Source organism: Poecile atricapillus, chromosome Z (genome assembly GCF_030490865.1).
Source record: "Poecile atricapillus isolate bPoeAtr1 chromosome Z, bPoeAtr1.hap1, whole genome shotgun sequence".
Classification (NCBI taxonomy): domain Eukaryota; kingdom Metazoa; phylum Chordata; class Aves; order Passeriformes; family Paridae; genus Poecile; species Poecile atricapillus.
Genome location: NC_081289.1, coordinates 105350444 through 105377323, shown reverse-complemented (window position 1 = coordinate 105377323; position 26880 = coordinate 105350444). Strand labels below are relative to the sequence as shown.

Sequence of the window (26880 nt, the reverse complement as noted above, 5' to 3'; positions counted from 1 at the left end):
GTGAAGTTTCCTAGGACGGCATCTTTGAAACAGTTTATTAATCAGATTTGTAATTTGTAATAATTAAACCGAAGTCAGTATCCAGAGATGCTGCCTATTCAGTAAGCCCACAGAGCAGCTCCAGTGCTCATGTTGTCAGACAGCTTACCATAGGGTGGGAAGCTGAGATTCATAACTTCTTGAGCTGAAACTGCACTTGTTCGTGGTTGGTATACAAACACTGGACAAAAATTTTTTCAAACAGTAATATATGCTCTTGAATATCTAAACTGCTTTCATTTCAACACAGAATTAACAATTAACCAATACAATTCACTCACCCTCTCTTCGATTAAGCCTTGCAAATCCAGGGCTGTGACTGCTAGACAGCTCTGATGAGCTACTGAATGATGACTGAGGCAAAGCAGAAACCAGCTGATCATCACAATTATCTGCCAATGAAAAATATCACATACAGGTTAACCCAACAGACAACACCTAGTGGAACTGTAACAGAATCAACTCTGCATCTGAGAGCAGCATATCTCTAAATATTTCCTCTTGCTGTAAATGTAGAAGTATCAGTACTGAAGCAAACGCTTTGGTTTTTTTACCCAATATTTCATGAGACTAACAGATGATAATTTATCATATCCCTTAACCAGCTGTTTTTACCCACTTCTAATTTAACTTCTGAGATTATACCAAGATATGGTTCACGGTTCACTCACGATGAACAGCAAGTGACACATTCAATTCTCCATTGCAGCACCAAGCAACAACCTCACCACATGCTTTTTATTTACTTTTGACCTGATGCCAGCAAAGTCTTTGCAATCGCTTTTGATGTGCAATCACATTTACAATACATACAGCTGTTTCTAAAAAAAAATTATAAAGCCAAGCAAACTGAATGAAATTAACTAAAAAGTAATTGCATCCCTTTTAAGCACAGTAAACATAACAAAATAGAAATTTTTTTTTTTTGCTTTGCAAATGGTATATGTATGTGATATAGACACAGCAAAATAATCATTATCCCACAATGATTAGTATGCAAGTCCTAACATCCTACAGAATAAAACCTGAGCATTTCAGAAAAAGAAGACTTAAATGCAGTTCACAATCAATTGTGCAGAAACAAGCAAACGCTAATCAATACTCTAGCTTTAAATGCCTCTCCAACTGAATTACTATAAAGGATATGTGTTCATTCTCCATTAAATTTGAAATGTATCAATTAAGAATCAATATCTGATCTAGTTTAGTTGAAACAAAATTAACTTTAAAAAACTCAAAGAAGTGCAGCAATACCGGGGCCGGCATCTGTTCTTTACAGAAAAGGAGATTATGTTTTATGAAGTGTTTCTTTTCAGGACAACCACATTCTTTGGATGCAACTAATAACTGAAAAGTCATAGGTGAATTCGTTTTCTTCCAACCCTTCTATTTGTCTGCTATGAGGTTTCACTGAAAAAACGATGAATATTAATGAATACAAAATCTTTTCCTTACCTTAATTAATAATTGTTTCTGCTGTGAGATTATAGGCATTTCTAACTAGCAGCAAGATTTTTATATTAATGTCCCAAGGGGATTTTTTGATTGCATTCAAATTTTTTTTATATATGTTGTTTAATTTAGACCTTTGAGGAAAGCTCTTTCTACAGGAAAGGCCTAGTACAGGCCTTGACTGCTAGAGTTAGAAGTCCTCTCTTAAATCCCATAAATAATATACATTCACAACAAATAATAGGTTTTATTAATTGCTCTTGATAAAGTCTCATATGCCATATTTTACCGAATACAGAGTACATCACTCATAAAAAAAAGAAAATTATTCTTTCATAACTTTATTTAGTGTACTATATTTACACAATAAAAAGGGCAGAATTTTATGCCGACTCTTTAGTATCTAACTGCAAACTCACTTTTTCACTTTATTATCCACAGATTAGATTTACAACGGTGAAAGAAGCTGTTCTACTTGGGACTAATTGTCCAACTGGTAAGCAGAAAAAAGAAAAAAAATGAATGTCTTATGAGTAAATGCATTGCACTGCTAAGTCTTGGAAAATGATCTCATTAGTGAAAGGATTCTTTACAGCACAGAAAATAAAAAGAACTTATTAGTAATAAATTGCATTTGAGAGAGAATATGATGATGCTGTGTTTCACATAGGGAGCTAGTCACACGGCTGATGCAAGAGAACACTTCAAGTGTCACTGATCCTTTTTCTACTGCCAAAGCCTACATTTTAAGTCTAGATACCAAGATGAATGTTAAAAGAAGAAAATATAAAGGCATTTTTACTCAAATCTGTCTGCATGACATACAATCACAGAATCACAGAACAGTTTGAGTTGGAAAGGACTTTTAAAGGTCATCTAGCCCAACCCCCTGCCATTTGAACACCTGCACTAGATCAGATTGCCCAGAGCCTCATCCAACCTGATCTTCAGTATTTCTGGGTGTGCAGCATCTACAGCCTCTTTGCGCACACAGCTCTAGTGTTTGACCACCCCCATCATAAAAAATTTCTTCCTTCTAACTCATCTAAATCTACCCTCTTTTGGTTCAAAATCATTACTACTTGTTCTATTGCTACAGAGTTTCTTATTAAGTAATGAAAAGGCCACAATAAGATCTACATAGAGCCTTCTTCTCTCCAGGCTGAACAATCCCAACTCTCAGCCTTTCCTTATAGGAGAGGTTATGCTCCATCCCTCTGAATATTTTTTCTGCCCTCATTTGGACCTGCTCCGCAGCTCCATGTCTTTTCTGTGCTAAAAATTGCAGAGCTACTTGTAGCAGAATGTCTCATCACTCTCAAATGCCTCATATTTTATATGTTGATCTTCTGGTGAGAGGTGGCATGTGTTATGAAATGAATCATCAGGCATGAGAGCATGCCATTAATACACAGAAGCACTAGTAGATAAACAACAGCAGGCACACTAGTTTTAAATCACCCCTGGGTATAAGTCTTCACAAATTTCAATTCAAAATAAAATAAAAAAGCAGGTACATTTCCACTGGATAGATGATACATCTGCCTCTGTAATGAGAACTTCAGCCTTTTTTCACATTTTTCACCTTTTTTCTTTTTAATGTACATGTTGGAAAGGAATCAATGGTACTGAATTATTCTACCCAGATGGTCTAATACATGTGTATTTGTGAAACACACATATTGCTTTGAGATATTCCCAGAAGAATTCTATGAGCACTTAGCATTTGTCATAGAATAATTTATGTCAAACTTGACTTGGAAAAGAAAGGCACATAAAATTTTGAATATTAAAAAAAGGTATTATCCAAAATCAAAGAGTCCATGATAAAACTTTTTGCCTTTACACAATATGAGAAATGAGCAATGTGTCATAAGTAGATATACCCTGAATAATTTTACATTTCGTTTACAACAGCCACTATGCCTTATTTCAGGAAAATCATTTCATATGAACTTCTGCTTTATTGCTTAGCACATGTAGCTTAAAACATATTCTTATGGCAAGTTCCACTGTGCAATTTAACTCAAATTTAGTATGAATTCCAGCGATCAAAACACTCTGTAGAAATTGTCAAGAACCAGATGGTCATTATCAACTAGCTTCTCAATGTAAATAAAAACAAATTAAAGAACAGTCTCTGCAGAGTGACAATTCTGTATGCTTTCACTTACACTGGAAGCCATTCTATGTGATGGAAACACTGTTTGAATTCAGTGCTTTCTTGCACGCTACCAGTGACTCTTCATTTGTCTTGGACAGCCTTCCACTGTACAACAGAACACATCTCACTGCCGAAGGCACTGTAGGGCTTTCTAGTGACATTTCACACAGCTTCTCTAGCTTAAATGAATACTTAAGAAGTCTATTCTGAGATTTAAACCAAGAAGTTTTAGTTAAAGGTTGTCCATCATATAGAATTTATTACATTTTTTGTGATAAATTAATATTTTTTAAACAATACATAAGGCTATCAAAGGCATAAAGAAACCCTAGGTTTCTGTAATATGCACAGAAGTCTGGTAACAAATAAGGTTTTTTGAAAGAAAAATATATAAACAAAATACATATTACCTGTTATTCAAGAAAAGTTATTCAAGTTATATTAAGCATATATTTCCATATACCACAATTCCAGTGTGAGTTTAATCAAATTTATAAAGCAACTGTGGCATTTTAAAGTAATAAAAATCTTAAGTGATGTATGAATAAATTATGCCTATCATTTCTCTTCCAGCTTCCCAGTATGCATACTCAGAGTAAACCAAGAAATTTTTAATACGCAGGTACTATAAATTACATACATAATGCCATATGAACTACAACAAAGGAGTTTAAATAGGATATCATCCTATAATAATAATAGTTACAATAACAATAGTAACAGTTATCATGACTATGTTTAAAACATTATGGTTGATCAAATAAATTTTGTTCTTTCCACCAAAGCAGTTGTTTGCTGAAATAAAAAATAGTAATAAAAATAGCAGAACACTGGGACAATCTGAGATTTATTTTTTCAGAATACATAAGTGTATATTTTATTTTCCATGTAGTAAAAAAATTTATTTCATTTACAAGCATAAACCTCCTCTTTTCTGTGAAAATTTCAAGAATATACGGCACTGATTTTATTTTGAATGTAACAGTTTCTTTATCTGAATTATCAGCTTGGTTCCCAATAAAGACTAACAGATTTTAATGCTTTTCAGTTTGCATGCAAATTTAATCTAAATAAGCGAATGCTAACATATAGTGCCTAGCTACGACAAGTCAATGTGAAAAATAACATTCTGTTCATAATTACCTAAAAAGTGCATGCATTACATTGACACATTGACTTTACTCATGACATATCTTAACTCAAACATCCCAACCCAAGGGCATACACAAATTAATATATTATTATTTAACTTTTTTATTAAATTATTTTCAGCTATTATATTGTTGCATATAACTTTTTTTTTCTTAAAATTCAATTTAATCCAAACTCCCTCAACCAGCAAGAACTACCAGTTCATTAATTAGCTATTAAACTTCTCAAAAGGCAGGACAGAAGTAGCATAGAAGGAAAATAAAGATTGTGATGTTTGGCTCCCCTAGAAACCTATCAAGTTCTTTGGTTTTATGAAGGACTCAAAGAAAATATTGAGTACCTGAAGAGGAAAGCAATGCTTACATTAAACAACAAAACAAAACAAACAAACAAAATTGTTCCAGTAAACTACATGAAAATAAAACAAAAGTAAAAAAAAAACAAAGATATTTTTTCAATCTTTTCTCAAGTAGGGAAAACTAAATACCTAATCATCAGACACACAGAATAGCTAAGAACATCTGAAAATGCAATCACAGTGGAACAGAATAGAAGAGGTAATAGAAGTGTAATAATGTTCATCCTTCCCATGCGGGTAAGCCCTAAGAAGGATCAATTTGCTATTTAATTTTTAATAAATTAATATCTATCATGAAAAATCTTATGAAAAGGAATGAGGCTCATAAAAATAAAAGAAATGTCATACTCTAGCAACAAGACTTAGTGCTACCTAAAACCTAAAAAAATGTGCCACAAAACCTGCTCTGCAACAGATCTGGTTCTGTCACGTGCACTTCAAAGTTTCTTCTCCTGAAACTGTGAAGACCAAATATTCTCTAGCCTGTCTATGCTTTTCAACAAAAAGAGACTTTATTTTCCCCAGGAGTGAGCACCTATATCATTTCACCTAATGGAATTTTTAAATATGTTAATTGTGGTAATTTAGTCTTTGGTCAGTGTGCAGGCTTGTAATTAGTTTCCAAAGATTCATTGAATTTAATGAGATTCCTGTGACATAGATAAAAAGAGATTTCCCCTCCCCTTGTTTTCCTGAGAGGTATTGACCATTATGCTGGTCCCAGTCTTAGTGAAATCTTCATCAATAAGAGAAATGAGAAGTCGACAGATGTACAGACCATTAGACCTTCACAGTTTCAGGCCTTCTAGCTACACAATAGGCAACGTCACTAAAGATGAACCCGGCCTGTCATTACTGCTGCTGCTATATGCTTATGCTTGCATTTGCTTCCTGTGTAACTTATTCTTGTTCAGAGAGCCTAAAAATTTCTTTATCTCAGGTCTACTGTTGGCTATTTGTAACTGGAAGTTTAAAAACCACTCACTAGGAAAGTTGCACTGTTTCATTCATGCTTCTTGCTAGCCACGAGGGTTTTCCATTCTTCAGTTCAGTTTATAGAACATATTACGCATTTCCACATAATTACATTTCAGCTACATGTAGTAGCCACATAAATCCATCATGCTCTACTTCACAAAGGTTTTCTGCTGCTTACTTCTTTGAAAGATGTTAACCTGTCAAGCAGAAATTTTAGTAGTGACTAGCTCAGGCTGGTTTTCTTAATTTATTTTTTATTTAAATACAAGTTTTCATTAATAAATTTCACTTATTTCTTGGAGGTGGTGGAGAGAGAAGGCAGGGAGCTGACTGCACAAAATAAAAAAATAAGGTTTTAGGATTTTGAAAGTTTCTCTGCAAATGTAAAAACTTTATCAAGGAGATAACCCACATGGCAGGGCTGATGATTTTCTTGAATTTGAAACAAAGTCTTCCAGAATTCTGATAAAATTTTTATCTTTTCCAGGTAGCAGTTGACACAAATTTAGCACAGAATTCTGACACTTAGCAGTTCCTTTTATATTCACATCAGGCATGTGATTTTTACCTTAAAAAAATACATGAAATGCTGTATTTCCTTCCTTTCAAGGAGCCATCCCTTTTTCACACTTGCAGCTATTTCACGCAGACAAGAAATCAAGCCCAGCTAATGAGTACAAAAAGGCAAGTTTCCTCTGTGTTCACAGACAACCTTGCTGTTCTTCAGGGACATGAAAGACTTTTTGTGACTGAACACAGCAAACTTGAAAAGACAACGCAGAATAAATAAGATAAACACTGCAGTTATATAGATCAGAGTTTAATTATACAGGAGTGGAAGGGATACAGAAAAATGTTTCCCTACAGACATTTGCAAAGTTTCAAACCTTGCAATGTATCTTCAATTGCCGGCATGGTTGTTATACAGCTGGAAATTATGTTTTCCTTAGGTTTTTATGTTTTTATTTTTAATTTTTGGTTTTAATCTGATTGCATGATATTTTTGTTACATATATTAGGGAAAGGGAGCACAAAAATCACAGAGTTCTGAAAATCCATAATCAAGTGAAATAAAGGACTTACTTGGTCTTAGTACTCAGAAACCACTCACAAGACAGGAACTCTACTATTAACTGATATTAAAGAAAAATTAACCAAATTAACTCACTCCTGATTCTCTTGGTCTTTTCCAGAAACTTTTAGACAATGATTCAATGTAAGGCAAATATTATCACTAAAACTTAACTCTTAATTTCTTCTTCCATTTGAAACCAGAAAAGTTCTTATAATAATTTCCAAGATGATTAGATAAGGACTGTATATTTTCATGATTCCAATTACATTTTTTATTTGTGAATTCAGTGGTGAAAGAGCATATGGTTCAATAAAACACTAGACTAGGACAAATTAGACCTGAGAGGTGATGCAAGAAATGGGTGACTTCCAGTTAGGATCTTCTTATTCACTTTGAAGAAGCAAGACAAAATTTATTAATTGAACAAATATGCTCCAGTAACACTTTTAGCTCAACTTCTTCAGGATGTATCCTACAGTAAATCAAATAGAAGGTCTTCTACTAACTAGATGGGCAAGTTTTGTGTCTTTTGACTTAAAAGGCTTACTTCTTATCAAAAAAGAGTCAGAGTGGAAAAATTATAATAAACACAATCCAAACCATCAGAGAATCACAGTTTTGTGGGTTCTAATGCGCCTTATTTGGTTGTATAAACTCAAAATAATATTAAATTAATGTTTCTATTACTGATATATCTTGCATTTTCTCTGAGTTTTTTTCTTAGCAACATTACTACAGGTTAAAAAAAAGCTTTTAGTCTAAAAAGAGCAATATAATAAATATTAGTAAGTATGATTTTATGGGTAAATAATTTAATTTCCTAAGTCTAATGGGTTTTTTTCTGAGAAAAGCTATGAAAGACTAATGCACTTTCTAATGTCAATTGGAAGTTTCTCAAGCATGCATGGTAGAAAAAAGATAAGGTATTTAGAGTGAATGAAAACAGATACATATATTGTAAAGGAGTTGAAAAAATATAATATAGAATTAAAATATTTCACGTTGATCAAAAGTACGTAAACTTTACCATCAGCATTTATTTTTTCCTTTGTCATTGTGCAATATACGAAAACTAATTTTGTAGCACCATGAAATGCTCATTGTCATGAAGTACATCTGACTTTCTTGATGGATGATTAAATTTTCACCATCTTAGTGTTATGTCACAATCTATTAAATTTGGAATATCTTATAAGAAATTAATTCATTTCATCCAGAACAATGTAATCAGATAACATATACATATTTTTGAGATCAATAAAAGCCTATTTACCACAAGAGAGAATATTACATACATCTTGTTACCAATAGTATGTAGAAATCATTTTACTTTTAACTAAATCAGCAGATGTAGAGAATTCACACAAAAGGGGGAAACTTTGTTTTGATGAAAGCTTTGACTGTGATTTAATTACATCAAACTTTGCTCAAAGGTAGAGGTGTAACTTTTCTTTAAAAACTCTTTTTTTCTGTTTCTCTGTTTCTGCTGCATTTCTTCTGTATTTTTCTTTTTATTCTTGTATTTCTCAGCCTCCTTTGGACTGAATTCTTTTGGGATCCTCCCTCATGGGGAGCCCTGCTTATCTCAGTTCTCATGATTCGAAGAAAACTCCCAAGCTCGTTAGAATCTTGTTTCTCATGTTTATTAGAAGATCATCACAAAACTTAACAGGTCTCTCCAGGCTGGCTACACAAGGTTAATCTTTGCAATCTGGTACATTTCTTTCTTCTGATGGTACAAACAAGGCCTTGTGGCACATTTTGCGTCTGATGCACAAAATGGCCCCAAAATACGCAGCTCTTTTATCTTTATACCTATTTTTACACAATTAACAATAGACACATATTTTTTTTTTTTTTTAATGACCCAATGCCCCATCACCTCTGTGCTGCACTGTGGCATTTTCTGTCCAATCACTTACTACTACCCAAAAACCTCTAGGAGAAGAACATGAAGAAGAAAGAAGAAGGGACAAGAGACAACACCCTAAATCCTCCGTCTTGTCTCTTGTTCTCTAAACTAACTTTTTCACCCAGTGATTTAAAAAAACTTTCTAATCTACACACCTACACTTCTAGCTTTTCATGTATCACCATGAAAACGTGCTCATGAATTTCATGTTATATGAAATTCAGTGGTTTTTTGGATCTTAAAACTAAGTTTCAGAAACAAGGCCCCACACTCTATATTCCAGACTCCAACAAGAGGGTTTCATTTAGATTACACTTCACCCAAGCAACAAACTTCCCATTCTTAAAAACTAAAAGAACAGTACCCTCAACCAAAAAAAAAATAATAATTTTTTTTTTTTTAAAAAGTATATGTGTATGTGTATGTGTATATATATGTAAGATTTTAGAGGGAAACATCAATTAAATTCAGTGCCTAAAAAAAATTCCAAAACCCTCCCTCATTTAATCCATGACTCTGGCAATAGGCTCCTCACAACTGCTTCCAAAGGCATAGTCTAGCTCTGCTCTACTTGAAAGTACCTGACAACCAAGAGGACCAAGAATGCTGAGAGCAGTATAGATAAAAATGTTGTTATCACACTGTAGGAAAAGAGGAACAAAGTGTATGTACTTATTCATTTCAGGATTAAAAGGGTCAATACCAAATTGACTCCTTTACAGACTATAAAAATTGTCTCACTAATTCATACCTGCACACAGTGTGTAACAGTATTTTATACTTGTAAATTCCACTTATAAATTATATTTTTACTGCTAGGGAATAATACGTTTTTCCAGATCTAAGATTTTGAAGACAAGATTTAAAGTTTACCTTCAGCTGTAAACCTTTGGATCTTGCTGTCCTGTCTCCATACAAAGGAAATAATCTCCTTTCTTCACTATCAGATGTATTATTTCAAGTGAAAGTTTACACCAATGGTGATAAAATTACCTCAAGAATTCATTAATAAAATAAATTCTTTTAGTCTTATCCCATAAGCCTTATTTTCCACACCCTATATCACTTTGAACAGTCAGCATTTGCAGCTTTTTCTTGAAGGAAATGTACAAGCATAAAAACTGGTAGCAGGGGTCAATGCTCTGGGCTGAAAGCAAATTTTCATTTATTACTTTTATATACCATGTTTGTCAAGCTTGCTTCTCAAGGCCTAATCTGGTATTCCATGAGACACAGGGTATGCCTCCAGCCATCCTGTGGTCATTTTCACCATTGTGAGCATACAGCTCTTGCCTTGGTAGGTCTGCAGGAGTGTGACATAACCAATCTATCAGGCTTTCCCTTATTTGTATTTTGACCTGAGCTGATCTTGGTTTGTTACAGCATGGTGCTAACAATCCCAAGGTTGTAGGATTCGATCCCTATATGGACCATAAATTTAAGGGTTGGACTCAATCCTTTCCAGCGCAGAATATTCAGTGATTCTGTGACCACTGTCTACCATACCATACAGGCTTTAGCTGGCCTGATTGATCACAGCACATGTTTCACAGTTATGGTTAATCTGGGGGATAGTGTCCATGGGTAATCCACCCCTTGACCACAAGCCCATCTGGTGACTGCTTTTTTTTCCTGATGACTGGAGGTGTCATGGGCTCACCAAGTCAGAAATAATTCACCCTTCTGTTGCCAGTCCAGATCCTCCTGAGACATTTTAATCTTGGCAGCTCAATCTACACCTTCCTTGTTGCAATGTTCTCCAGCAGCCCAACTCTTGAGAATATGTGCATCTCAAGAGGTACTTTTACACAGCTTCTCTATCCAAGCAGTATCATCTTGCCACAGCTCAGCAGTTCAGGTGGGTTTGTCTCTGCACCCCAAATTGGTCTTTCTCCATCATTCCAGGCACCTCTACAGAGCATTTGCCACCATCCACAAGTCATTGTAGAGGCAGAGCACTGGCCACTTCTCTTTCAGCAATATCTAATGCCAGGCTTTAAGCTCTGACTTGATCCACCTTGTCCCTCAATAGCTTTTGCAACTCATCACATATGACATCCATTTTTGATGCATCCCTACAGTAGGGCAAGACCCATCAATTCAGAGAATGTATAGCTTTTCATTTTCAGGAAGCCGATTATATTGTGGGATCTCCTCAGCACGTGTCATCCTACCCTCCTCCTCTGATGATGATAGACCCAAATTTTCACCTTCAGGCCAGTTAGTGATGACTTCCAAGATCCCTGGGAGATTTGGGTTTCCTATTTCAGCTCACTGTGTGAACAGCACAACCCACTTAATTCACATCACATCAGTGTCACAATGTATGGAAGGGACTTTGAACATCCAGCCTAGCATCAGCATTCAGGCTTCCAGGAGGAGCTTTGCTTCTGAAGCAGTTTGAACCCCTTCATAAACTGGCATTATTTTTTTTTTTCATTTGGGGTGGCCTCAGATCTTTGGAATCCACAACTCCAGAACCCCATGAGTCACCCTGGAGTCTCCCTGGATATTTTGCCAGTCTCCCAAAGGGTAATTCTCCCCAACTGTAGTGTAGAGCACACTTTTTGTATCTTGTCCTTTCCTGACTGGCCCAAAGGCTACTGCCTGAACAATCACCCATTAATTTGTTCAAAAGCTTGTTGTTGTTCAGGACCTCACATTCTTTTTCTAGGTCACGTGAAAGAGAGGGTTTACAATCTGATTATAATCCGGAATATGCATCCTCCAGCCTGCTGCAAGGGGGAGAGGAAGGCAGAAGGGAGCAAGCAAGCAGACGTGTGGTTTGGAGAGTCTCAGTAGGAACACTAAATTGGGGAGTACTATTCCTAAACCATGACACCAGTTTCTTCCTAAAAACTGAATTTACTGGGGAGGTCCCTCCCTTCACCTCACTTTCTTTTATGGCAAAACCAGCCTTCAGGATTTTAATTGTCTTCTCCCCTTTCTCAAAACCTTCCTCTGCTGTGGCAGACACCACAATGTCATCACTGTGCTGCAAGTGTTCTGGAGCCCCACCCTTTTCCAGTGCAGTCTGGATCAATCCAGGGCAAATAGTGGGGCTGTGTTTCTGCCCCTGGGGGAGTCAGTTCCAGGTGTACCCCATGCCCCTCCAGGTGAAAGCAAACTTAATTCAAGCCATATCAGTCCACTGTGAGTTTCCATTCTCCATTGGACTTACACACTGGCCATACAGGACTGATAAAGGGTGAGCAAGGCTTGCTGACCACTCCCTGGGTGCCCAGCTCACAAATCCTCTCATGGGTGGGGACCACAGAGTCTCAGCTGGTGCAGTTCTGCTGACAGTGCAGTGATGTGGTAGGGGTCAGTACCTGTTGTTCTTCAACCCTCAGCAGTCCCACAGCAGAAGGGTCCTCTGAGAGACCAGGTAAAGTATTCAGCTGTCTAATTTCCTCTGTCTTCACAGTGGCCATCCCAAAAGCCCAGCAATGACCTTTTGGGTCTTTGAAATACCCTCTCCTGAGGTAATCTATGCCAAGGATCCCTGTAGCTTCTGGGCCAGTCACAGAGGGGTGTTTTTGCCATTCATTCCCAGCCAGGCTCACTCCAGCTTCTAGTAAAGTCAGCTGTTGGGATTCCCTTGTCACCCCAGAAATAGAGATGGATTCTACCCCTACTTGTCTTGATGGCATCAGGGTACTTTGTGCTCTGCTGTCATACCCTTGCATGACTGATGTGCCAGGGCATTGGATCCACACAGTCCAATAGATCTGATTGTCCATCTCCTCTACCTGGCTGGAATCAGGGCCCTTCTGGTCATGGCCCACTTCTTGAAAATATAAACTGATGTCTCTTCAAGATAGCCATTAATTACGTTACCCCTTCTATTCTGTCTGAGGGAGGACTTGCCCATTGGACACTGAAGTGGCACAGATCCAAAAATTTCCTGTGGTACCTGTTCTTCACTTCAGCTCATGTAGCCATGCTGTTAGTGGAGAGGTGGGTTTTCCATCACACTTCCTCATGTCCTCTCTGTGGTCATGTGGGTAAAGCCACCTCATAGCATGGACCATCTCTCTCACAAGCAGGGGGTGCTTGTTCCCAATAGCAGAGACTGGTCCATGCTGGCAGGGCATTGGTCATTTCCTCCCTAATTTGCTTGCGTGTTTTGAGTCTGTCTGCAGTCTTAGGCAGTCTTTTCACAGACAAGGTACATTTTGGTAGGGAGGAGAAAAGATGATCTTCACATCCCCAGAGTCAGGTAGTCAGCTGAAGCATTGTTTGTTCTACTTCCTTCATTGATATCAATGCTAATGGCATGGTCTACAACAATGACACACTGTACAAACTTCTTCCCATGGATGTACACTGTTTCCTCACCTGTATCTACAGCAATCTACAGTTTGTTATTTGAATCCTTATAGTTTACCTGTAGTAAAGCTAATTCTCTCAGGTACTTTTCTCCACTGTGCTCCAACAGCTTGAGTGCATTATTAGACCACCCTTGAGAGAATACCTTTTTCTTACGCTCGACACATGTCCTCTCCAACGGCTGAGAGTTTCTATCCTCTTCCCAATCCCTTTGTTAATGTCTACATCCCAGGACAAGGATCCCAGTTGCCTGGCTTCACTACCATCTAGTTTCCTATCATGGGCCATGACGTCCCAGCATCAGGGCAGCCAGATCACTTGGTGCCCATTCAACTGGCAGCTGAAATTTATTTATATATCTCTGAGCTCACCCAAGAAGTAGAGATCAGGTGATTACCTGTTGCCCTGCCACTTCCTCCTATTCTGAGGGCCTGCTTCCTCTTTGTCCCTCACTAAGTGATTTGTTCCTGAATTTTATTTTTGTACAGGGGCAACTGCTGCTGGCACGGGTTGTTCTTGTGATTCAGCTGCAGTTTCACTGGCCTTGCTGCCTGTTGCTGTGCTTTCCTTTCCTCCCCCTGAGAGTGCTCAAAGTAACAAGCAGTGTCTGATAAGTAGAAGCCACAGCCCAGCAAGTTACCTAACTTTGCACCTCTCAGGAGCTGTCACAACATTTATCTACTGGATATTCTGCCATTTAATCAGGGTCCTGTGGTTTTTCAGGGGTGAACTTCTGAACCATTAGAGCAGAACAGTCCTTCAAAAGCTGACCCGTTTTCTTCCACCTCCCATGGTACTCATCTACCCTCGAGGGCAATGTCTGAAAGACCCTCCTAAAAATCTCTTTTGTCACTATTTTGCTGATACTAACACGGGTGTGAACCACACTCAGGAAACCCTGCAAACCTAGCAACAAGAACATGCTTTCTTTAACATCAAAGGGAAATTCAAAAACCTCAAAAACTGTTTTAACAAGCTTGAAGGAAGAATGGGGGTGGAAAGGCTGCAGAAATTCATGCTCCACTGTCCACTTTCCAGTGGGTACCTTCCAGTGGTTATTAATAAATTCCCAAAGGTAACAACCAAGGTAACAACAGAGCAACACCGAATACACATTCGAAATTATCTTTATTGCCCCTGATATTTTCATGTCACAAGCTGGTATCACACGGTGAAGTAAAAAAACAATTGTGATGCCTCTCCCTACTTGGAAAAGAGCAGACATAACAAGATTAGGTACGCACAATTACATGAAGAGAGCAAGCAACATTGTGACCAGTGACTGGATCTAAACCAACAAATTATTAGATCAAATTTGTTTCCAATCTGCTCTGGAAACAGAAACAAAATAAAGCAATAAATAGTAACAGTAACAATACTAACCAAGTGTACAAGAGACGATAGCAACGATTCACACACAATAGCTCACCCTTTGTGGAACCTCCTGCAAACACTCAGAAACTCCTTCTGCCAGACTACCTGACATAGAAGGAAGCCCTCCCCCTACCCCCAGAAGATGATGTGAGGTGGTACAGGATAACCTCTGGGTCCTGGCCATGTTCCCTCCTGGCAAAAATTAATCCACTCCTGGCCAGAACCAGGACACCTCATAATAGAGATGTTTCAGTTCTGTAATCAGTTTAATAGCCCTCTGCTGGACTTGTTCCAGGAGCTCCATGTCCCTCTTGTTCTGGGGAGCCCAGAACTGGACACAGCACTCCAGATGTGCCTTACCTGGGCTGAGTAACAAGATCACTTGCCATGACCTGCTGGCAATCCTCTCTTGAATGCACCCCAGGATCCCACTGGCTTTCCTGGCCTCAAAGGATAGACTGCTGGCTCATGGACAACGTTTTTCAACAAGACCCCTAGGTCCTTCTCCACAGAAATGGTTTCCAGCAGGTCAGCTCCCAGCCTGTCCCACTTTGGTATAATCAGAAAACTTATTGAGGAGGCAGTCTATATCTTCATCCAAGTAAATTCTATTATTAGTAGCATGTAATTTTTATCCCAGCTTATGCAGTAGACAAAACAGGACTAGGTGAAGTGCCTGTCTCTCAGGAATCCTTCTAAATAAAGCTCAGTCCAGTGATCTCACCTTAGTTACACCTACATACTACAAGACTGGCATTGAGCCAGTTTTTGTGGAATTTAAGATTTCCTACATTAATAACACAGAAGGCAATTCTTTAATCAAAGTTTTACACAGCAATACCTCACATGACCAAGTTATTCAAATACATAATATTAAAACTGTTTTTATCAATTTTTTAATCAATATGTCACTTACTCCTTCTGATTATTACTAAATTTTTAAGTTGAAGAATTGATCTGAATCCTACAGCCTAAGCTAATGTCCTGCAATAGACCAAGCCCATATGATGCTACACCAGTTTGTCTTCTTACATCATATCCAGACTTTCATGAAGGTGGTTTCTGCCACTAAAAACTTTCATTACAACTTTGTCAAAGTCCAAATACAATTCCTCTTCACTGACAAGTTTTTAAGCACTTTATAACTTGCAAATGCTTGTAAGGAATACTGGTATTAAGACCTTTCTAGAAAGCATGGACATGCATGGACCTCAAGGAGTAAAACTTCGTTTTTTTGTAATATTTGGGATCTACTGAGATCTGGTATCATTATGTATAACAATGTAATAGGCTGTCAGCTTCACTGGCATTTTTGATTAAATCTGGTATAATTAAACACACAATGGAAACCTAAAAAATAATGAAATTAGGAACATCAATGAAAAAAGCATATTACATTTAGACATATACAGTGTTTGATTTCACAGGGATACCCGTGCAAACTTACTGTACTGATTTTCTAATAAAAATGTGCAGTTCTTTGAAAATAGGAAATTTTAAGCAGAGGTAATATCTCCATATAACTTTCATATTTATCTTTCATGTTGTATAAGAGTACAATTACAAAAAACAAAACAAACAAAAAAAAAGTAAAAATACTTACATCAGAAATGTTACACACTCTCCACAAATCTTGAAGCTTTTGCTTGCACACCTCATTGCATTGCATGCTACAGTGCATTCTCAATGATTATGTTTTGCTGGAACATACTTCTTTTTCATTTTTGGTGACATTTTCCCACTTGCCCCTTCAACTAGAGTGAAGTCACACACTATTACCTTTTGCCCGCTTTGGAATAACTATTCTGAGAGCTTACCTTTCAAACAACCTGCATAGACACATAATGCCTAGTTCTTATCCAGGTACTTTCAATCCCACTGAATTCACTTTCAATTAAGAAAGAAGATAAAGAAAGAATTTGTAAAGTTTCTTCTCATGAAAAGTGAAAGCCCATAACATCAGACAAAACCCTGTATTTTTTGATTTGTCTTTGTGTTTCAATTTTTTCTCAATTTGCTGTTCAGTCCTTATAAACCACAGTTGCCTGTTCAGGACTGTTTGTCACAGAAAACACCTGCTGGGCAGAGCTCCTCCATTAATGAACACACTGTGGTGCCACCATTTGAGTACTTCACTATTTCTTACAGGCAAACTCATCTTCCAAGTCTCCTAGGGATTCAGAAAGATTTAATTTTTCCTCCCATAAGTCCTTCTATTCCTTTCTTGAGATGACCACTCTTCATACCTATGATAATTTTTGCTCCACTTCCTTAAATATACAGTCATGTTTCCTAGGCTGGCTGACATACCTACTTTGCCAGCTAGTGAATAGCTCCTTGCTCCAAAGGGATAATACCCCCTCCAATATCTTGGACTGGAGTGTGCTACACATCTTTTGCATTGGATGAGTTATTTAGTATTCATCAGTCCACTAGGGAAGATTAAAAACATCAAGGTGTGACTATCCCTTTAATCTGTTTGGGGTGGGATAGAATTTGAGGTGACCTACATTATGCTCCATCACACGCACACTCGAAAACGTCCTGCAGGTTTTGGCTGCAGTCCAGTAAACAGAGAAGATTGAAGTCTTTGTTGAGATAAAAAATGTTTGAGTAAATGATGTCTTTTTTCATCTTTCTCTTTCCCAAGAGAAAATACTCTACAATAATATAACAAGTGTTAAAATACCAGGGTGGATTCCACAAATAAAACCCCTTAAAATGAAGACTTCCCAGGGACAAAACCTAGCAATTTCTTCTGTGAGTGGAGATGCAGAGTGGATACAACATTTCTCTAAGAAATATAGAGAAGTTTCTCTTAAATACCTGAACAATTATTTCCTCTCTGAAATAAAGCAGATCAGTATTTTACGTGAAACCAAATAGACATTGATCAAATCTAAGACAAATAAAGAATAGAAGGAATAGCAAAATTATCAAGGGTCAAATTTCCACCTGTGGTTCAATGATCAACTCTGTCTCAGGAAGAGAGACAAAGGAAGATACATTCCTTTCCATAACCTCTTAGTTTTGCTAATTTACTCCACTTGGCTCAATGCTAAGCAGCAGAAGTTTCATTTCATGACGTATTTCCTCAGGACAAAATCCTCCCAAATAATTTTCTCTGTTAAAATGAATTTTGGCACAACTCTATCTGAATATCCAGATACTACTGCAACTGCTATTACTGCTAATAATAACAGAAATACTGAGACAGAATTATTTTTAAGACTTTTGGAAAATTATTCTTATAGAAACCATAACTGCAAAATCTCTTATAAAACTTGTGGCATTATTGCTTGTAATGAAACAAAGCGGAGGGAACTACACCATACATGTAAGTAAAACAGAGGGCTAGAAAATTTTAAGATATGGGATCTTAGCCTTATGACTTCAACAGTGATTTGGGTAATCATCATCATCAACATCATCATTATCTGAAGGAAGTCAGTCCTCCTACAATAAGGACTTTAATTTCTTCACGAGTTAGTTGAAGCTGCCCACGTATCCGGCACTGCGTTAAAATGTAGCCTAAGAAAAACACTGGCACAATGCTTTGCAAAGTCCGTCTAGCTCAGAGAAAGGACCTCAACCACCTTATGTTATATACATTTTTCCACTGCTTTAGCACTGTAAATAGAATTGAATACAGGAACTCCCTAATACATGTCCAAATCACTAAACAGTGCACCCCAAAATACTTGTTTTATGGCGTGCAGACATACATTTAAATTAGTGCTTAAGTTTATGAGGATAACAGTAGTTATCCTCATAAACTTAGCCATAAGTCATATATATAGCCATATATAGCAAAGAGTGAAAGGAAAAAAAAGAGTACCATCAGTGTTGTACACAGTCAGTTCTACATTTTCCCAAAGCATACTTGTACAAAGAAAGGAAATAATTTCTTCTTCCTTTTTTTCTTTTTTTTTTCCCCCTTATGAACACTTTAAATAACTAAATTATTAAGCAGACCTTTCAGAGATTTTTTCGAAGACTCATCCCCAACCAATTTAACTAAAGTGACTTAGAGCATGTCAAATAATGGACAGCTAACTACAAAAGAACAAATCTGCAATGTACAAAACACGCCTGTCTTGTGGGGGTTTTTTTGTTTGTTTTCAACTGCATTTCTAAGAATAGATGGCAGGGAGATATAATGTAGAATAGAAATTAATTTCAAGATACTGTTTCGTCAACATTTTATTCATCATTTTTTGACATGACTTGAAGAAAATGTATCCTAGATACACTTTTTGTCTCAGGAAGGGATAAACACAGGATTCTGACTACAATAAAGTTTTATTGTTAAAATTCAAATAGAAGCCACACAATGGGCAGAAAGACAGTGGATGGCAGCCCATTTTAAATGATGGTGTCTTTTCACAAAGACTTCTAAAGTGATTTGGGAAAGAACTGCCTTACAATAAGGAACTTTGGTTGATTGGTTGATTGGTTGGTTGGCTGGGATTTGTTGCACAAGTTCAGTGGAAGCTAACTGTGTACCTGGAACTTCATTTAAACTGTAGACTAGTAAGCACAGTGGCATAATGGGATTCCAGATCAGCCTAGTCTCCACTACATTTAGGAAAATTTAAATGAAACCTCTAAAATCGTATGCCATCATATTCTGAGAATTTTTAATTATTGAAACTTCAAAGTGACATCTCAGACGTTTATTTTCTGTTAGCAAGTTATCTCCTGCATTTCTTCATCACATTATGGCATTTGCAGATTTATATCCCCTGGAACCTATAATTTTCAAACTAAGTTAATTCTCACCCAATCTCACTACAAGAATGAAATAACCATAAACAAGTGCCTCAGACAATACAGCTACATCTGTGTTGATTAAAGGTAAGCAAATTAATTCAATAGCATTGCTAATTTTTGGTAATTTACTCTGCCTGCAAAAACCTTCAGTGTCAAAAATCATGTAGGCTCTCATTTAACATTCATACCAGGAGTGTATGGCTAGAACTGACATGATTTAGGACCTACTATAACACTCCAAAGTCATGTAGATCACACTAAACAGGATGATTTTCATGTCATCAATTCACCAACTTCATGACTGCTTTAAATTATGAAAGCAAGAATAGTTATCTGGTGTAAAGTGCTACAGATTTTTGTGTTTTCCCTCAGAAGAGATGAAAAGCACGAGAAAAAAACAAAAGTCATTATGACCTCACTGACTTTTGCGTAAATCACATCTTCCTTTCAATCATCACCAGCCTTCTGCATCCATATCTCTGAGTGTTATTTTCCCAAAGGAGAAGTCTTACTGTCTTTACTATCTTGCTAGATTATTCACAATTTTTTTTTTTTTTTTTAAGCACTCAACATCAAAACTCAAAACACTGGAATAGTCCTTTGATTTCAGAAATTTAAGGTGAGACTTTGTAGTGATTAAAGTTAACAAGCCTTCACTCATGTTAGCATACAAGATTAAAGCATTTTGAATGCAAAACTAAGTTATGTACAACTACATGGGGGAAGGTTGACTTTATTGATTTCACAGCAATTCTTCCCTAAGATTACACTTACATTAACTGTGGGATCACTATAGAACTTCCAAAACATAGGAGTACTTTCTTTTAAGTATGAAAATACAGTATGTGCTGATAAAATCAGCAACATTAAGAAGGAGGCAATAGTATTTCTCTGAATTGTTACAGCTGGATTTATTTGCAGAATAGTAAGCTTTGCTCTTTTTAGTATATCTAACTATGGGACATATCACAGTTGCTTGGGATTAATACATGATGCAGTTTACCACGGGGAAAAATGGATCCAAGTCCTAAATTATGTACATAAAATATGTAGTAGTAAGCCAAGCAATAATGAAGATACTCAGCTACAAAACTAATTTTCACTCCTAGCTACAGTACTTGGTTTAAATTCTTCAGTTTAATGTTTTATTTTTTCAAAAAATTTTGTGAATATTTACCCCTTTTTCAGAAAGTTGAAAATAAAAATTATTATATTACAGACATCTTCTATGGTTATTCAAAGAAAAGAATTTCATGTTTGATATTGAGGAATTTTACAATTTTCAGATACAAAATAAATTTGATGTTAGCACATGGCTTATCTTATGTAGATTTTCACCATCACATTACACTTTAATATAACTTTGAGGCGTCTTATTAAAAAAAAAAAAAAAAATAAAAGTTCCAGCAGTTATGAAAGGTTACAAAGACAGTAAGTAAGGAATAAAGTTCCAAACATTTCAATAAAGAGGGATTATAAATCTTTACAAGAAACTACTCAAAGCTGAAGCACTACATTGAGTATGAATTATAGAATTTAGTGAAGAATAGGAAAAAAAGAATCAAAGGGTAGCAGCAGTATGAAGAAAAAGCAGTATCAAAGCAAACTTTTATAGGTTTTTTAATTAACTGAAAAAAATTATTTCATGTATCAATTAATTAGATCCACAGTAAAGTATTCTGAACAAGATCATTCTATAACTAATGACGACAAAAAATATCTCTTAATACAACATATAGGAAAACCTTAATTTTACTTCTTTTTTTCCCTTGCATTAAAATGTGGGTAGAGTGAAAAATAAGTCACAAGGCAATAATTAAGTCTAGTAGGTAATGAAGAAATCCTAAAAGAGTACTTTACTATATTTATATTATACAGGGATAATATAGGGATTGTATTATCACTTTGTAAAATAAAGTAGTATCAGTGCCAAACTACTAATCTGTACAAATCTGGTGCCTGCAGGAATCACAAATCACACAGTTAACTGATGATGAAAAGCTTCTTCTCTACCATACCATAATGTATGTACCATATGTATGAGGTCATGCTCAGTGTAGAAAGCTGGGGAAAGAAATAGGAAGAACTGCCTTTGGAGCAATTCTCTTATCTTTCTAAGTCACCATCACACGTGGTGGAACCCTGCCTTCCTGGAGATGATAGAACACCTGGCTGCCAGTGGGAAGCACTAAAGTTCTTGTTTTGCTTTGCTTGCATGCATGGCTTTTGTCTTCCCTATTAAACTGTCTTCATCTTGACCCATGAGATAAACACTCAAAAACCAAAAGTTATCCCAAGTTTACCCTCCTTTCATTTTATACCAAAAAGTGCTTCTAAATGAAAGAGAATAGCCAAGTTTTTCTGTGTTACAAGCAATAACGACAATCCTACAAGCCTCTCTATGCAAAGAGATGCACTGAGTTTTCAGAACAACTTGGAATTTGGTAAGCTACCAGAAAAAGTGATAAAATCAAACAAGAGATGCATGACTGACAGCAGAAATTCTATACTCTCATCCAGCACTGGAAAGAAGGAAAAAAAATAAATAAAAAAATCTTTGTTTAACCCACAATTTCCTCTAGTGTTAACATTGTTACAGACTGATGCAAAAGTATCAGAAAAGTTTAAATAGTTTTATAGTTTACATCATGTTTTATCTTCCTTTAGCTATGCACGCATTAAAAATATACTTGATTCTATGGATTATAACTTTGAATATATTAAAGTATTAGAAGACTAACACTCAAATATTGATACTGCTTTTGGAAGCAAAGCGTGTTTGCATTTAGTCTGATATGTAATTACTTTATTAGCATTTTTTTAATAAAAAACCCCTATTTTTCTTTTCCATAGAAGACAATTCTAATATTGGAATTATAAAAAAATAGGATTTTTAAAGTTCATAGATAGGTACCAACTCACTGTTAAAAACTGAATGGGAATTTTTATTATTATTGATTTAATTCTGTGATTTAGAGAAAGATTAGTTTATTCAACCATATACAACTCAGTGGATTACTTATCCACTGGAGATTTGTTTTTAACTGATATTATGAGATACTTGTTGACTGTTTAATTCTGCAGAAAGGCCATTTAAAGTTTGTTTCAGAAAGAGGGGTTGCTATAATCATACTTTAGAAGAGCTTGTGATAAATTAACGATTATTCCCAAAGGCAAAATTCCACCACTTCTAGGTTTGTAAATACTATTCACTTAAAATTCACTTACCATTTCTACTGTTTCTTGGTAAATCTGGTTTTAATTTTAAAAGTTATGACTGGGTCTCAGCATTAAAGAAATGAAAAGAACATAAAATTGCCCTTTTCTAATGGTACTGCTATAGGACTTTTTTATTAGTCAAGAACTCGGTGCAAAACACACAGGTTTTAGTTTGCTTTTTCTTTTTACTAACTTGAATATTGACTTGAAATGAAATCATAAATTCATAGTATTCTTGGTTGGACACAGATGACCTTCAGAGAAATATTATGCCAGAAGTAGATATGACCACACTGTAGAGAAATTATTTGCATGATAAAATTTAGATTCATTGCAATTACAAAATAAATCAAATGCACTTCTGATATGCTTAATGCAGAGGTTGTTCTGCACCAAAATTTTCCTATTCACACTGCTAAAAATAAATCAGTGTAGCACAAGGGGTCTTAACTTAAATCTTCTATATTCCTTATTATCCTTACCCTTTCCTGCTCTTGCATTCTTTCCCTCTCCTCTCCTCATAGATACTTTTTGGGTTGATTCTGGTTTTGGATTGATTGATTTTAGAATTCAGTTTGCTTTTCTCAGCGTGTCTGAACCATCTAGCAAGTAGCAGTGATCTTGCCAATGAACACTGTCATGATTTTTGCTCCTACATTATTTGCTCATATTTCCTGATACCTTTGTAGGTGATTCTTTAAGTGACCATAAGACATTCAATCATGACACAAGTGTTCAACCAAATCTTATTCGAATGATCTGTCTTGCTCTATGCATCAAGGAGAATTTATTTGATTAACAAAATGAATGAAGAAAGAAATGGGAATATTCCTTTCTCTAGTCAATTCACTTTTTTCCCCCTCTGACCATGGGTGAAAAGTATGTATGAAATGAAAAGATTCAAAATTCACAATCTCTGTGAAACAGGAACCTAGAATAATTAAGTTATATTCTGTTTTAAATAAAAAAATAAATAAATAAATCAAGGAGCAATATTACACATCCGTATTTTTTTCTGTCAGATTTTCTTATTAGACTACTTTTCTGAGATGCTCAGCAAGCATCTCAGAAATCAGTGCTTTACACGGATATACACTTCCACAACAAAACACGGTTCTAATTAAGAGCACAAAGAGACTTTAGAAGGGTTGAGAATGAAGTTTAAGTCGTGTGCTTAAAATACTTCTGTCCATCAGTGAAGAGAATTTGAGTCAAGTTTAATTGATTTAAAGGTAGTATATATTTTAAACAATACCAATTTTACAATTACATAAATTTTTTTTGGAAGGTAAAAAAATAAAAGTTTTCAGTCTTATCCAAGAATGGCTTATTTAAAGTGAAGTGGTGATTAATACTTTTGCCACAGTAAATCTAAATCCTCTCAAGTGGAGATGGTACACAACCATATCAGGAAACTACAGACTGTCCTTGCTCAGTCTGCAAAATTCATAATGTTCTCCTCAGAGCAATTTCGTAATATTTACAGTGAAAACTAGAACAGCAAATTAGAAAAAAATCACAGACTTATATTTATTTCCCTACATTGAAGCAAAACTGGCCAGCAAAATACCTGTCCATATTCACATTCAGTTTACTTTTCATGACATCTGCTTCACATAGATGTATTACAAACTGCTAAAGGCTTGATGATTCCTTTCTGCACTTAAAGTTTAACCAGGAGCTGATCCTTTCCATGATGTTCTGGTGCAACACAGACCAAAACCGAAAGAAATTTCTCTCCTACTCAGTTCACAATATCCATTACTGTGACATCTGACTGTGTAAATTTTCAAGATATTTAGCTTCACAAAACTTCTGAGACATACCAGATGGTGTGAATAAACAAAGAAAATGCTTGGTTGCTGTCTCACAAGCAATATGCAACTAGACAGTTATTTTCTCACAACTTATACAAGAACTTAAAAAATCTACATCAAGAGTTATAATGTTTAACTTGGTTCTCTACAGAAATAAGGCATAATAATTCTGTAACTATTTCTGCAGTGTGTATGACTATTTATGTCTCTCCTTTATTCTGCTGTCCAACTTTTCTTTATGTTTCCTTATTTCAGCTCAATTTTAAGAACAGGAGAGGTTGTAAAGATAGAAAAGTTCTTAAAAACTTTGAGATCATAATAGAAAGAGGTTTTATTAATGATGTCAGATCGACTTTCTTCTTCTAAGGTACCAGAGAATCCACATAATCAACTGCAAATAATCATAAACACAGATAAATGCTAACAGTGGTACTCAAAATGTCTTTTATCTGTTTATATACATTCAATTTTATACCGCAAAATACAAATCTATGGAAAAGCGTGAATCCATATCAGTTTATATACATATATATATATATATGTATAAATCCATGGAAAGGTGGCTTGTTTAGTGCCGATATTTTCCTTTTCCTCCTCATACAGAAACAAAATTAGTTCATTCATACAACATATCTCACATGTACTTTGTTGAATTAGAAAACCCCTAGGTATATGGAATAAAAATATTTTCCATTTTTAATAAAATTTTTTAATCAAATTTTAATCAAAGTTTTAAATACAAACCCCTAGAAATTCAATTCCACCTTATTTCAGCTTCATTAATTACTCTCAAACTCATGTATTTATTACAGACAGAACCAAGCCATACAATGACATATCTGTATGCACACATTTGCAGCCTTTGAAGGATCAAAATCTTTAATCAAGATTTTGTTGCCACCCTCCTCCCCTTACATAAATTCTTATTTGTAGAAGTGTAATGATTTTATTATGATCAAGTCATATCTGTTACTTTTTTTTTGTTTGTCATATAAATTTCAGGTTTTAATATGAGGGAGAAATAAAACTTGACAGACTAGAAAGAAAACAGAGGTTTTTTACCACTACATTAGAGAATAGTATATGTGGACACAGGCATAGTCGTGTAAAATTGGTGTGTGTGCAACTGAAGAAATATGCTGTTCCATGTCTTAAATACTTGGGAAAAAACAAAGCTGGAAAAAGCTCTATCAGATTGAGAAGTTTCAAAAGTTTTGACTGCCTATGAATAACCTTTACACTCATCATTTCAAAGAATCCTAAGAATTCTTTAGCAGGAGAGCTCATGGTGAGCCTGCCAGGAAATAAAATTTTTAAAACAAACAAGCAAGAAAATAAATGAACAAACTAAACGAAACAAAACACAAAAAAACCCAACCAAACAAAAAAACAAGCAAACAACTAAACAAATAAAACAACAACAACAACAAAAAAACAACCAAAAAACCAAACAAAACAGAGATACATATGGGAGGTGGATAACTAACCCTTATTCCCCAACATTTTTTTATAATTGTCAATACTTAGTGCACTCTGCTGAAACTCACTCTAAAGCAGGTCAAAATTACTTTTAGGTGTTTAAGCATTGTAAGGTTGAAGTAAAAATACTATGTTTTCTCCTTATAAAAGTCGTAAATATTTACAATCTGAAAGCTTATAAAAGTTTGAGTTGATCACACAATGTCATCAAGTTTACTTCCTTCCTTCCTGTACTTTTAATCAGGCTTGAGAAGGCACTATGTTATTACAGTATACTAAACCTTTTCTTTACGTAAGTCAAAAACCAAGCAAACAAAACCTTAAGTCAAGCAGATAAATACGTACTCTGATGATATCAAAAAAATATATGATAAATAGCAAAGAAAGCATATTATTAGAAGCATTAAAGAAAGCATTATATAAGTTATCTTAATGGACTGATTGTCATATAAAGGCACATTTTAATATAAGCCACTGGCAGTTGTTTTCCATCTTAAGTCAATGAGGTACTATTATAATACTCATATTGTTGTCTAATGTAACAGTTAGATAAAAGTTGTTACAGGGTGAAAGTACTCTAAAATTGGGAATGAGCTAAAGTAATTTTCATAAAACTATCATTACATTTAATTTCTTGTATTTATTCAAAATGATGGGCCATTACTGTTATAATGCAGCACAATTTAATCATTTTCTTTTAAGTTTATACAAACAGAGAGAAGACAAAAATTTGGTAATTCGGCAAATGACAAACAT

The 26880-nt window shown here is 35.5% G+C and overlaps 1 protein-coding gene across 1 annotated transcript in view; it reads right to left on the bottom strand.

The window, feature by feature from the left end:
* CNTNAP4 (contactin associated protein family member 4) overlaps positions 1-26880 on the bottom strand; it is a 202679-nt gene that overhangs the window by 156365 nt on the left and 19434 nt on the right. Inside the window, exon 2 of the mRNA XM_058826085.1 lies at positions 321-431. Coding sequence (XP_058682068.1) covers positions 321-431 — 111 coding nt within the window. The remainder of the gene's footprint in view (positions 1-320; positions 432-26880) is intronic.